General features: G+C 43.4%; 1 protein-coding gene across 1 annotated transcript; it reads right to left on the reverse strand.

Annotated features, from left to right (window-relative positions):
• Positions 1-2,634: 2,634 nt before the first annotated feature.
• Positions 2,635-11,067, reverse strand: LOC128847874 (uncharacterized). Its single transcript, XM_054047605.1, has 3 exons — positions 10,998-11,067; positions 9,560-10,903; positions 2,635-6,743 (listed from the first exon to the last, which is right to left on the reverse strand). The coding sequence occupies exons 1-3, from the start codon at positions 11,065-11,067 to the stop codon at positions 6,139-6,141; spliced, it is 2,019 nt and encodes a 672-aa protein (XP_053903580.1). The 3' UTR covers positions 2,635-6,138.
• Positions 11,068-15,414: the final 4,347 nt, after the last annotated feature.

Here is a 15,414-nt window from a genome sequence, read left to right on the forward strand (position 1 = left end):
TGACAGACTGTACCCCTATGTCCATTCTTTTTACATGACCATGATATATTTTGGACAAAGTAGGCCTTGTGAGGTATCATTTGACAACTCAATCTGCTGGACATTATTGTCCTGGTAAAATAAGTGTATCAACATTGTATGTAAAGTATAAGATTCTACTGTATAACACGGCTGTAACATGCTCCAAGTTTAGAAAAGCAGGCACAAACCAATTCCTCAGAAACAAAAGACAAACCAGCAACTAAGCCTGGTGGCTTAAGCCAACCAAGTCAAGTGGATTATCACCTAGTTAAGTGACCATTCTTTGGCAGGAAGAAAGGTGAGAGAAGTTTACATATTAGCAATGGAAAACAGCTAGGGGTTCCTGTGTAAACAGATTGGCTGCCCCCTGAACCCCAGCTGGAGAGGACTTCAAGCAGGGGAGAAAGGTATAAGAATAGAGAAACACACACAACACAAATTACCTCTCTCCTCCATTCTTCTATGCTCACGGCAGGAACAGCAATGTAAAAGACACCCCAGGTTGGTGATCTGAGGGGACACAGCTGTCCATCTGTCCAGATTGTAGCCTGGATAATGTCACATGTCCTCACCAAGGGCATGGCATATCCATATTCGGTATCCTACAAGTAATCGTGCATAGACCAGGACTATGGGACAACATGGATTCCCTATGTAGTTTCCAGGAAAATAGACTATAGGAACAAAGCCAAATCTCTGGATTTATTTCTTTGCATATTGTCTTTGAAGATCAAGCTATTAAATTGTTAGCAACAATCAAACAGAAGTGATACATACAGCATATACATATACGCACTAATAAAGATGTTCCAGTTTCCCCTTCTTTTCTATACATTATTGATACTTACCCATCTCTGCAAAGTATTTTGAAACCTACAGATAAAAGCTCTATGTACGTTTAAGCATTATTTCAGACAATGAAAACTATATTCTAGACTTTCTCTAGTAAATGCAAGCACTCAACAAAAAATTGATGCTATATACCCATGGGAAAGTGCATCTTACCAGATAAGACGACAAAGACTTATTCAGAAATAGAAAAGAATACAGCAGTTCATAAGAGTAACACAAACTTGTTATTTGACTTGTGTATAAACCAAAAGAATTAAGTTTTATTTGCATACAGCTTCACAAGAAGAGGTAACTCACTTTCTACATTTTACTAAAGGCTAATGTTATTAACTCCATAGAAGCTCATTAATACAGGTAATTTTACAAAATTCAGTGTTCTACAACAGCAAAAAAGTGGGGGCAAGCCTCTTATTTAGGAACCTAAATTTAGGCATCCAGTTGGAAAATTCTGGCCTAAATCAGTAACACTGTCCTTTTCCCCACATCCGTTTTGTATGTAGCGAATATTTCTAGGGAATCAATCTTCTGTTAAACAATCAAATGTAATGCATTTCCATCCTGAAAGTTCAATTTGAAGGTTAAATACACCCAAACCAATGACAACATAACCATGGGCAAAGACCAGAGCTGGAAAGCTGAAGCCACCACTGGCTTTTGTTCCTTGTGCTAGAGGGCCAATTATGTTATTGAGATGTCAGAACTGTCACCTAGACACAGCAGAAAGTCAAACTATATGACCTAACAGCATCTCTAAGGCCTGACTGCCCTTACAAATCTGTGCAAGTCAGGAGTAACTCCATTAAAGTAAATGAAAATGCACTCTGTTTACATCAGTGTAAAGCAAGTATCACACTGTCCTCAATTTGTTTGTTTTTTTAAATTCTCTGGTCGGCCTTTGGGGAGGGACAAAAGAGAAGGAAACAATACAATAAAATAATAATTTGTTAATGCCACCTGACAGCCAACAGAGCATCATTCATTAGTACTTATTACCAATGATCCACTCTTTAAGGGGAATGGTCTGATCATGCTAGTTTGAAAAAGGAGCAGAGGAAAAAAGGGCTAACTCCTTGAGAACCCCATTTCTCTGGGTATGTATATAAAAATGATGGTAGTATCTCAGTACCACATGCGAGTTCTAGCCAAGACTAGAACCATCAAAAACAGAGGCTGGTACAAGCTAATAAGTGAAAGGCTACCACAGCATTTACAAAGATATACCATGTAATTGCTTTTACTACCATATTAATCATTATGGAGCACTGACATTTAGGCCTATAAAGCCTTATTCATAGAGATACCGGGCACAGGCATAGGGAAAAAATACTTGCAGTTTAATTGCTATATTAAAAGTTTTACTCAGCACTACTCTGAAGTTTCACTTCATACTATAGAAAAACTAAGTTGTTTGACAAAATTAAATTTTAATTACATCATCATTTGAGTGTCATTGACAGACATCAAGAGTGGCATTCTGCCAGTGCCATTATAGAAACCAAATAGGGGTGGGGGGAAAAATTGCAAGCATGTGTCAGTTCTACCTGAAGATCATAGGAACCCCAGGGTATGTTGCTTATAATCTTTATGAAGTAGTAATGAATTTTACTTAAAAGTGCCCCACAATCAGCTCTCCCAGCCATGTTAACTTTTGGGTTGCAATGCAAAACAAAATGCATGCAAGGTTTTGCTATTCTGCAGAAAGCTAAACACTGGTAGGCACTTCACCAGAGCATACAAATATATCACAGCTTTGAAGAGAAGAACACAAAAATCATAGCTTTATTAATGTACAAAAAGTTACAGTGCTGTTCACATTACAAATATGTTCCACCTACAAAAATGCTCAACAACTATGTACAGTCAATTGAAAGAGGTCATCAGCCAATTTCTCCATTCTTGGGAGATTCCATCATTATTACAGCCTTGCCTTAGAGAGGCGCTCCTAGACTACCCCAAATCTTCCACCTCCTGTCTTCCAAAAGATTTGCAGGTAACATGGACAACTTTTCTTCTTGCCCATTTCTGGCAATTAAGCTTATGGTATTTCAACCCCCTTTCACCCTCATTCCAGACTCCCGTGCAAAGACAGGAAGTCGTGGAGTTACTGCCATTCCCAGTCTGATGACCTCTCAGTATAAACCACTCCATAAACAAAACATACACATGTGTTTTGGCCAGTATACCATCAACAGTGTTATTCTGATCCTTCTAAGCAATGACTTGTAGGCTTAACACAAACATAGGGAAAGAATTAGATGGCATTTCAACAGTCAGCTCTTTGATTGCTATTCATATAAATGATCTCAAAACAAGAGAAAGTTTCTCACTGGACCCTCAGGAGAAAATTCCCACTAGTTATGTGTTCTTATACAGACATACAAGAAAAAAAAATTATAATCCCTAGCTATTGAGCACTTAATATCTTTAACAAACTCTTTGAGGTAGGTAAATGGGTAAATTTGAAATGGGACTACGAAATGGTAAGATGAGGCACAAAGAGGTAAGTGATTTGTTTGCAGGTCAGCATCCAAGCCAGTAGTGTGCTGGAAGGTAGAGTTCTTGATTATAGCCAGAAATGAATGTGTTATTTGAGGACAGGTTGCAGAGCAACTGATGGTGAGGAAGCCAGTTTTGTCAAAACCTCTATTGCAGAGCAGGTTACTAGTCAGACACTAGATGGAAGCTAGACTCAAATGAGAACGGGATAGAGGATACTTGCGAGCCCTATGTACTTGTTAGTGTTAACACAGGATTAACCATGAAGAGCAAGAGAAAGACAAATGAAAGCATAGGTCCTCTACTTAGCAGGGAAGCAGAGCGAATGACTGACAACATCAAGAAGGCTGAGTGTTTAATGCCTATTTCACTTCAGTCTTCACTAAAAAGGTTAATGGTGTTGAGTATTGGGTCACAATATTAACAACAAAGGGGAAGGAATGCAAGCCAGAATAGGGAAGAATGGGTTAAAGAACATTTAGATAAGTTAGACGTATTCAAGTTGTTAGGTCCTGATGAAATTCATCCTATTGTACCTATGGAACTAGCTGAAGCAACCTCATAACCGTAAGCAAGTATCTTCGAGAATTCATGGATGCTGGGTGAATAACTCGAAGATTGGAGAAGGGCAAAAATAGTACCTATCTTTTAAAAGGGGAACAAAGAGGACCCAGGGAATTATAGACCAGTCAGCCTAACTTGCACACATGGAAAGATACTGGAACAAATTATTAACCAATTTGTAAGCAGCTAGAGGATAGCAGGGTTATAAGAAATAGCAAATCATGCCAAACCAACCGAATTTCCTTCTTTAACAGGGTTACTGGCCTAGTGGATGAGGGAAAGCAGCAGACAGGATATACCTTGATTTTTAGTAAGGCTTTTGACACAGACCCACATGGCATTCTCATAAGTAAAACAGGTAAATGTGGTCTATTTGAAATTACTATCAGGTGAGTATAAAACTGATTGAAAGACCATACTCAGAGTAGTTATCAATGGTTTGCTGTCAAACTGGTAGGGATGAATCTAGTGGGGTCCCGCAGGAGTTAGTCCTGGGTCTGGTACTATTCACTATTTTCATTAACATGGAAAATGCTGTGGAGAGTATACTTATAAAATTTGCAGTCGATACCATGCTGGGAAGCACGTAGGAGGATAGGATTAGAATTCTAAATGACTGACAAACTGGAAAATTGGTCTGAAATCAACAAGATGAAATTCAGTAAAGGTAAATGCAAAGTACTACACTTAGAAAGGAAAAATCAAATGCACAACTATAAAATGGGGAATGACTGACTAGGTGACAGTACTGCTGAAAACGATCTGGGGTTGTAGTGGATCACAAACTGAATATGAGTCAACAGCGTGATGTAGTTGTGAAAAAAGCTAATGTCATTCTGGAGTGTATTAACTGGAGTGCTATATATAAAAAACGCAGGAGGTAATTGTCCTGCTCTACCTGGCACTAGAGAGGCCTCAGCTGGAATACTGTATCAGTTCTGGGTGCCATACTTTAGGAAAGATGTAGATAAACTAGAAAGAGTCCAAAGGAGAACAAGAATGATAAAAGGTTTGGAAAATCTGAACAGTGGGGTGGGGTGGGGAGGAGGGAAGAGAAGGGGAGACCCTAGGCATGTTTAGTCTTAAGAAAAGAACTAGGGAGGACCTGATAACAGTCCTCCACGATGTTAAGGGCTGTTATAAAGACGACAGTGATTACATTGTTCTCTATGTCAACTGAAGGTAAGACAACAAGTAATGGGCTTGATCTGCAGCAAGGGAAATTTAAGATGGTTATCAGGAAAAACTTTCTAACTAGAAGGGTAGTTAAGCACTGGAATAGACTTCCAAGGGAGGTTGTGGAATAGGCATCCTTGAAGGTTTTTTAAGAACAGAGGGATGGTCCTGCCTCAGCACTGAGAAGGCTGGACATGATGACCTCTTGAGGTCCCTTCTAGCCCTATATTTCTATGAATAATTGGAAACAGTCTGTTTAGTCAGAGCCCTAATATCCAGGGCTTTGGAGCTGTGCTCTGGCTCCACTCCAGCTCCAGGCAAAAACCTGCAGCTCCACTGCTCCGGAGCTGCTCCACACTCCAGCTCCGGGATCTGGTCCAAAGCCCTGCTAATGTCCATAACTTTCCAACAATTACAGTCTATTATACCAAAGCATAAGAGACAACATACCATGCTGCACAGTTACATTTAAATGTGTTATGGTGTATGCATGTGTGTATATACACACACTCACACCATAAACAAAATGTTTATTCCACACACATCTAATTTAAGATAGAAATATGTGAACGAGCCATCTGAAACTCGTTAATCCTGAATTACATCTTATTGTCTACAAGAATACTGCTATGAGGGATCAAAATGAACAAAATTAACACAATGAACATTAACTCGCTCAGAGGTTATGTATCTGTCCAGTGTCCCCTCTTCACAGGGGAAGGGGGGTGGTGGTGGTGGTAACTCCATAGTTACTACAGTCTTTTGTGCACAGACCTGACAGACCTGTGAAACTCCATGGGTGGGCAACCCAAACCCACCTTAACTTCCGGCACATCAAGAACTTGCCAAGGACAACAGGATGTGGACGCAACTGCAAAATGCTCCTTCCTGCCAGTTTAAAGCAACGAAGCTTTAACTTTCAACTGGTATGACCATCTCCCTCCCTGTCCCTCAAATCCTAGACTCCCGTGCACAGATGGGATGTCATGGAACAGTCCTGAAAAATTCGTTTCCCCAGACAAAAGCAGATTAGCCTTTACCAAAGCCCAGGCAGGAATGTAGGGCCCCTTTTAAATCTGCTGTAAAAACATCAGCTCCTACATCAGACAAGTCATCGACATCAGGCAGGAACATGTTTGGCTTATCGTAAGTGATTAAATCATGTCTCAAAAACATTATGCCATTTTCACTGCAATAATGGGACATTTCCCTGTTAATCCCCTTCCGTGCCTTTTCTATACTCACTGGTTTTTCGGCTCCTTTCCAAAAACGCCTTGGCAACAGTGAAGACCAAATTATATGGGCATCAGGGAAGGCCCTTCTAAGGATGCCCAAGTCATTTTTCATTTTGACAATAAGTGACATACTGGTGTGTTGCACAAGATCATTTTCCCCAAGGTGAATTACTATAATTGATGGAAAAGACCTGAGATAATAAATTTCATGAAGAAGAGGCAAGAGCTGATCCCACAGCATTGCCTGTATGCCATGCCAATACAAAAATGCACTCGAACTTGGGAAACCCAGCTGCAGCCCATGTGGGTGAGTGCTTGCCCTCCTCTTTGTCACCAAAATCACAGAATGGCCGCAAATCCATATTTCCTTTGGTTCAGCTTGCATAAAGTTATCACCACCTAAAAATAAAATACCATACAGTTAATTTTACAGACGCTATAAGGTCTATATCCCACCACCCCAGGAACCCCAGTCCTAGCTGACTGAAAACTATAAAGATCCAAAACTAACAAGTGTGACAGTTTTTCAAGTACCAAACTATAACAAAGAAAAGAGTAAAAACCAACCCCATGATGAGCAGGCTGGTTTCCCTTAGATCAGGGGTAGGCAACCTATGGATGATTTTCAGTGGCACTCACACTGCCCGGGTCCTGGCCACCGGTCCAGGGGCTCTGCATTTTAATTTAATTTTAAATGAAGCTTCTTAAACATTTTAAAATCCGTATTTACTTACATACAACAATAGTTTAGTTATATATTATAGACTCATAGAAAGAGACCTTCTAAAAACTGGCACGCGAAACCTTAAATCAGAGTGAATAAATGAAGACTCGGCACACCACTTCTGAAAGGTTGCCGACCCCTGCCTTAGAGCTATACTTTAAATTGCACCTTACTTCCCTTAAAGCTTAAAGCAAGCTCCCCACAAACATCCTTCACTGATAGGCTCAGAGTTTGAATTAAATCCTATTCCTACTGTCACATATGTCGCAAGATGCACAATATTGTCAATTTGTTTTTGAGGTGGGGGGGAAGAGAGGTCACCTTCATGATTCTTCATACCATGTTGTTCAGGCTGTTAATCTCTATAGGGTCACAACTGATTTTCTTGCCATGACCAAGTTTAAGCAAAGATTTTCACAGAACATTCCTGCTTTTCTGTATTAATTCCTCATATCCCATCAGTAGAATGCATGCAGGACAGCAGTCCTCATATTGCAAGAGCACATGCTAATTCCAGTCACTCACTCTCAAATCACACTCTGCCTGCTATCAGTACTCCTGTTCCAATTCTGCCCACAGTACACGCAAGAATTGGAAGAGGGACAACTAGATACATGGATGTATGTGAGCACAAAGAGGAAAGGAAGCAGAGTTTGGGAAGGGGAGACATAGGAAGCAGCAAAGGTTGTCAAAAACAGATGAAGGAGAAAAGAAAGAAGAGCCTTAATTGGAAGAACATGGAATTAAAAAAAGAAAGAAAAATCCAGCCAACCACAGATATCACTCCTCAGTCACAACAAGAGGTACTCAATCAAGAAGTAGCAATTCAAATATGTGAAGGATATAAACACTAAGGAGGAAGATAAATAACTTACAGTAGTGCATGGGGACTGTGAACACTTAAGACAGTGACCATCTTCCATGGGTATGTACAGAATGGATCAGAACAGGGACCCAATCCTGACTGAGGCCTCTGGCCATTACCTCAATTCAAGAACAACAGCAAAGAATGGAACAAAGCTTAAAAAAGTAGGCTGAATACAAGAAAGTACTTCCCTATTGCACAGCCTAATATATGTTGCCACCAGGAAGTGGAAACTCCATCAACTGGGATATTCAGACCTATAGACAGCACTGGGAAAAAGTCTTGTAGCAACAATCCCGCCCTAGTCAGGTAGCAGGTGTGTAAACTAAATGATTGAACAGATGTCTTCCATCACTACTTCCTACAATTCCCACATTTCCTGATTGAAATCAAGCATCAGAGAAAGACTAAGTCACAAAACCTCAGGTAAGAAAATAACAAAAGATACTGAAAAATCAGAAGGGGAAAGGCATAATTTTGTTTTAGCATTAAGATGATTTCCAAATACATTACATTTTTCCAAAAGAGCAATCAGGATGAGGGCTCACTTTCCCCTAGATGTGAAATTAGAATCCACAGGACATTAGATGTCTTTGCTTGTCTCACTCACCTCCACCTTTTCATTCCGAATCAGCCGCAATGCACTCCTTGCTACAGTTCCTTGCCATTGCTTCATTCACTGAAAGTCAAGTAACCTCCAGAGACGCAAGGTGGGTGAGGTAGTATCTTTTATTAGATCAACTTCTGTTGGTGAGAGAGTCTCTCTAATATCCTGGGACCGAAACCACTACAACGACACTGCATACAAGTAATCTCCAGCTCACAGCATGACTTCTTTTGACAGTTAGTAGTTTATATTTCCTGCACCTCCAAATCCAAACTGCCTAAGATTTTCTGTTATTTAGTTACTGCTTACAGAGCAACATCTTCCCTGCCACTCATTCACTGTTATGGTGGTAATACCACAGAGACATTAGAGGCTGCAAAGTAACAAAGTACCCCAGTCATGTAAGCAAAAAAGAAGAGTCACTACCAAAGAAGAAGAAGAAGAGAGGAAGACTGAAGGGCCAATGTGGAGATGGGGAAGGGGTAGCAGTGGGAGGGGGGCAGGAAGAGTCAGCAATATGCCAGGATTCCTTGGAAGCCTCAGATGTGAACTTGGAGTTCCCTCAGTCCATAATTTAAGATCTATTTTCTCCTAATGGATTCTCAGATGTTTGAGTTAAAAAAAATGTTAATAAAAATGAGAAATATTAAACAGTCTGAATAAAAAAATAAATAAAAAACCACTACCTCTTATCAGTTAATTATGGTTTTTGTTGCCTGGCTTCTCAAATGTCCTAGTCCTAATTTTTTCTAGTCACCTATAGTCTTCCAGGTGAAACAGGGATCTACAAACAATCATAGAATCATTTCTACTTCTCCCACACCATTATATTTATATCAATCTCTTTTTAGGGTTTTTCTACCATACATCATAAAGAAGCAGGAAAATATACACAAATGATCTTCAGACTACCTCTAAAGATAAAGCATCATACCCTGGAACCCACAGTCTCAACATCTTCTGTTGCCACGGACTGCATTATAGAATTCCATAGGTTGAAGCCCTCCCACTCCACTCACCTGGTACCATGCTTCTAATGTGGGAATCTGGTGGGAAAAATGACAACATAGGCTCCATATTGTAGGCCTCTGCTTGGTCCTCTGATCCCAGGGGGTTGGGCTTAGGCTCCTTTATCCTATCCTCAGTGCATGGTACAAGGTTCACTAAGGTTGTGCGCTCCTGGCTAATAGGCTTCTTCTTTCTCTTGCGTTCTGTCACAAGTAGGGTGGGGGTCCAGGTGAGTTGCTGTGGCTCACTGCTCTTGCCACTTGTCTCTCTGCTCCCGTTTCCCAGGTCCTCCTCAAAGGAGCAGCCCACTTCCAGTTCTGTTTTCACTGCAGCCACTGCCACTGGGTCCAGCCAGCCACTCCCACCAGCTGCAACCACAGCCTTGAAGGCTTCCAAAAGGGCTGGACTATGGCTGTCATCAGGCCCAGGCAATTTGAGGAGCTTGGCTGCTGGAGTCCCACACACAGGGACATTGTTGTTGTTGTGTCTCTTTGTGGCTGCCATTGAAACCACAGAACCCTTGAAAGCCAATGTGCTGCTGCTGTTGGGCTCCATTGTAGATACAGATACCCCACTGTTGTATTTTGGCAGTGGGATGGCCGCCTGTGACCCAAAAGAGGGAGACTGAATGATCTCATTGGCCACCTTCGCCGCAGGGCCCGTCGCCCCAGAGCTTGAGGCCGCCGACATCACCGCAGGGCCTGAGGTCACTGGGCTCCCACCAGCCACCTTCACCGTAGGGTCTGAGGTTGCTGCTGTCCTCGTCACGGTCCCACCAGCCACCTTCATGGTCGTCTCCGCTGTGCTCCGGTCAGCCTCCTTCACCACAGGACCCAAACCCACCACCATCATCTCCCCCACTCTCCCAGCGTCCACCTTTGCTGGGGGGCCCGGGGCTACCATGGTCACGCTCCCGCCAGCCACCTTCACCATGGGGCCCGAGGCTGCCACCACCATGGTCACGCTCCCACCTGCCACCTTCACCGCGGGGTCTGGGGCCGCCGCCGTCTCCGCTGCGCTCCCGCCTGAGGCCGCTGTCATTGCTGGGCCCACCGCGCTCCCTGCCCCCACGCTCCCGCCAGCCACCTTGGGGTCTGCCGCTCCAGCCGCCTTAGCCTCAGGGCCCGATGCCGCGCTCCCTTTCGCCCTGGGGGCGGCTGCCGTCCTTGGCCGCGGCTGCCCAGAGCCGGCCGCTCTCTTCCTGCGAGCGACTGGCCACGGCTGCTGGCCCTGGCCCTGGAACGGGGCCCAGGCTGAGGGGCAGCGGGCCCCGCGGGGCAGGCGCCAGACCTGGATACCTTGACGCTGCTGCAGCACCTGCTGCTGCCGCCGCCTCAGCTGCCGGTCCCTGAAATCTGAGAGAAGGGAGAGAGGGTGAGAACCAGCCGCGGGGCGGGGCCGGGCCAGCCGCCTAATGCCCTGGCTGGGATTTACTCCGCTATCACTTACCCATATCCAGCCCCACCATCTTCACACTGCGCATGCGCACAGCGCGCGGGGCAACGTCGGCCGCGTCCATCCGGGCATTCCCTGGGTCCGCGCATGGTAAGAGTTTAGAGCGATAATATACAGATGTTACGCATGCGCAAAGCAGGACATCAGTCGCCAGCCCCGCGTAGGCGCATGCGCAGGGCCGTCCTAAACGGCTCACGCGCGGTGCGTAACGGTTCTCGCAGCCGCTTCCGGAGGCAAGACATATTTTCGTCCGGAGCGGCTCTGCGAACACGCATGCGCTGTACTGGATTTAGGGGCTGTTCTAGCTGGGTCCTTCTCCTGCTGCGCGGGCTGACCACGGAAGCCTGCCAGGGATAGTTCAAACCAAAGTCACAACTCAGTTGGGAAAGGGGAGCTAGTCACGCCCAGTGATGGCTCCGTGCCTTCGATCCTCCCGACGGCATCTTCCCACAGCCTGTGTGAAGTCGGGGCGCCCAGGGGCCTCGCAGGTCGGTGTTGCCATGGCAGCAACACAGGGTCTCAGGCGGGGTTGCCATGGTGACAGACCAGGTTCTCTGTTCCCATAGCAGCCACACGGGGATTCACATGGCAGGGTGTCACTGCAGTTCGTAGGCAGGCTGCATGTTTAATCTGTTTTTCCATCCGCCTGTGTACACTGAGTTGTTTCCCATACCTATTGTCATTCATTGTTTATATAGTGGCAGGGCCTAGGAGCCTCAGCTGTGGATAACTTCCCACTGTGCTAGGTGCTGTACAAACATAACCAAAGGAGGGTTCCTGATGCAAAGAGTTTATACAGTCTCAGTATAAAACGAGATCAGCTAATCAGTTTTTTCCTTGCAACATCAACACAGGAGCTGAAAAAAACATATAATTTTTTATTTAGTTAAAAAAGAATTGGGGCACACTCTCTAAAGTGGCTGCAATAGTGGAATCTTGGTTCTTTTAAAATTTAAGTTAACAGTGTCCTTTAACCTGTCATACCCTACACAGATACATTTCAACAATAGTATCCAAATGAAAGGTGGCCTGTAGATTTAAAAAGAAAAAAATATGTAATATTGAGCCCACAGCCTGTCAAGTGGGAATCGCCATTCCTTGAACTCCCATCTCTGGATTTGAGGGCTTGCCAAACAGGAACATTTACCAGCATTACTATACTGGTATAATTATACTGCTATATTTATACCAGTCTAGCTCCCTGTGAGGACATTTATTCGGCAGAACAATGGGCTTTTTTTTCGATTTAGCTTAGGAGAAAGGGGCTATTGTTTTTCCTAATAACAGTGTCTACATGAGGAATTATACTAGTATAACTATAGTGCTATAATTATACTGGTATTGTAATTCTGGTAAATTTCCCAGTGTAGACTCACCCTTTTTGATGGATCAGAAGTGGAGAGGAAACTTGTAGTCAGTTTATTAAAGAAGGGAATTTCCCTAAAGTTTTTGTACCTTCAAACTCTTGCACACAAAATGACTTTGTGTTTCTATTCTACAAGACAAACTAATATCAGATAGATGTACAACAGGCTTATCTTTATTAAAGCTTTCTAAGAAAGTACACTGTTTTCCCCACACATTAAGAAACTGAACATTAAACTGGCAAAGCGTTCTAGTCCCACAATCCCTTTAACTATTATGCTCTTAGCGTAAAGAAGAACAGGAGTACTTGTGGCACCTTAGAGACTAACAAATTTATTAGAGCATAAGCTTTCGTGGACTACAGCCCACTTCTTCGGATGCATATAGAATGCATCCGAAGAAGTGGGCTGTAGTCCACGAAAGCTTATGCTCTAATAAATTTGTTAGTCTCTAAGGTGCCACAAGTACTCCTGTTCTTCTTTTTGCGGATACAGACTAACACGGCTGTTGCTCTTAGCGTAGTTCAGGGAGATCGTAGATTAATTGGCTTCATTTCTTTTTACATTTGGGCCTTGTTAGCTCTGGCAAATTTCTGAGAATCTTTCACCATTACACAACCACTGCTGGAATTTTAACCACCCATGTCATCTACCACTAAACAGGGTTAGACAGGACAGGGGTTAAAATGCCAGCAGATGGTCTACGCTGGTGCTTCTACCATTGCTGTCATCAGTGATTGTGTATTGTTAGGAGATTTTCAGAACTCCACCTGTGTAGAAGCAGCCCAAATGTAAAGGAAAAAAACAAAAAAAGACAGGAATAATCCTGAAACTACAGGATTTTCAGACATGAAAGTCAAATTAAACCATGATTTCATGGTAAAGCCAGCATGATCTTGTAGTAAATATGCCTGCTGGCAAGTCCTCCACCCAAGTGAAAAAAATTAGAAAGCAAGATGTTTTTAAAAAGTTACATGTTATTGTATTATGGAGTATACGTGGTGAAGAAGTGTTCTGCTAGTGAGATGGTTTCTCAAACTAAAGGGCTATAAAGAAATTTTAGTTTTTAAAGCGATTATTCCTTAGAATGGGGCTGGAAGAAGTTAAATGAATGTTGGGTGACATCAGCAGTGGCATAAACTAGGAAATGTCCCCTAATGTCAAGGGATTTAAAATATTTCATAAAAGAAGAGAGAAACTGGTGCATACCAAATACATGGAATGCACTACAATTTTCTTGATGAACTAAAAGTGCCGACGTCTGGCCAGAGCTGTTCAAAATACTTATCATGAAATAAAACACATTTGAAACATGCCCTTTTTTGTGAATTCACAGAGCTTCCCCAAAATGGAGTTTCCCACAAACATTCTGCATCAAGGAAAATTTAATCCAAATTGGACATGGTAATTCCTATTAATAATTTCAATGCATCTTTTGGCAGTATATTTACCAATGGGTTTTGTTACCTGGTTGAAGTTACGTGGTATTTCTTCAGGCTGACTGATAGGTAGAGCCTATGCACTCAAGAGGATCAGCAGGAACCATCTTGACTTGTTTTGAAAGGGTAGGGTGTGGAGGAGGAAGGGACTTGCCCTTAAAGGATATAAGAAACTAGAATGGATTCCTAATCCAAGTACCAATGCATTAGATTTAGCTACTTATTTAATAAACAATGGGATCGGGAACCAGAGTGTGAGAGAACTAATTCAGCCCCTCTTGATGCTGATGCCCCTTTATTAATTATTATTATTATTTGTATTATGATAGCACCTAGGAGCTCGAATCATGGACCAGGCCCTATTGTGCTAGGGGCTGCACAAACACAGAACAAAGACAGTTTCTCCCACAAAAAGCTTACAATCTGCAACATGTGTTCCTGCCTGCTGGCATCTATGTTGGTGGCTCTCCTTTCTTGGCAGAGCATGGCTGGGCACCCAGCACCAGGACCGAATACCCCATTTTATATGTGTTCTTGAAGTGTGCTCTGTTCCTTACATGAGGCCCAGGACCATGGATGAATATAGGATCCACACTGAATATTACATTACAAGCCCATTTTTCATCCAAGGAATAGTATTCCCAAACTTTGGACATTCTGCCCTTTCTCCTCCACCATCAGCTACATCAACTGACCTGACCCCCATGCTCCACCTACACTCTACCTTAACTAAATCTAAAACCTGCTCTCCCTCACTCTGTCTCACAAAGGACTATGACGTAGATGTAAATCAGTTTCTCACTGTGCTTCCCATCCTCTTGCCTCTGACCAAAGATCATTTTCAAAGATGGCCACTGTCCTGCTTCCACTCAAAAATTCTAATGGAAGTGGCATTTTCTGCTGCTGCATTATGCAGTGAAAAAAACACACTTTTATGGAGAAGCAAATTGGGGGGGAATGAAATTTCCCAAACTGGAATGGAAAAGTTATTTGCATGAAGAAGTGAGGTTTTTACCCACAAAAGCTTATGCCCAAATAAATCTGTTAGTCTTTAAGGTGCCACCAGACTCCTTGTTGTTTTTATAGTTCGACTGAACATTCTGTTCCACGTAGGTTTTGATGGTGATTATAGATGCAGTATATACCCATAAGGAGATACTTGGTCTGGGTGACAGCAAAAATGCACTTACAAAAGTTATTCACATACTGTTCCTGGTAGCTTTATCCTAGGGTTACCATATTTCTACAAGCAAAAAAGAGGAGGGGGGGGGAGGAGCCCCGCTCTAGCCCCGCCCCAGCTCCACCCCCATCCACTCCCTCCCACTTCCCACCCCCTGATTGCCCCCCTCAGAACCCCCAACCCCCCGCTCCTTGTCCCCTGACTGCCCCCTCCTGGGACCCCTGCCACTAACTGCCCCCTAGGATCCCACCGCTTATCTAAGCCCCCCTGCTTCTTGTCCCCTGACTGCCCCCTCCTGAAAATGCCCTACTACCCTACCTGTCCCCTGACTGCCCCGACCCTTATCCACACTCCCACCCCATATTCAAACCCCTGCCCCCAGACAGACCCCTGGTGACTCCCATGCCCTATCCAACTGCTCCCTGCCC

This window comes from Malaclemys terrapin, chromosome 13 (genome assembly GCF_027887155.1).
Source record: "Malaclemys terrapin pileata isolate rMalTer1 chromosome 13, rMalTer1.hap1, whole genome shotgun sequence".
In the NCBI taxonomy this organism is placed as follows: Eukaryota; Metazoa; Chordata; order Testudines; family Emydidae; genus Malaclemys; species Malaclemys terrapin.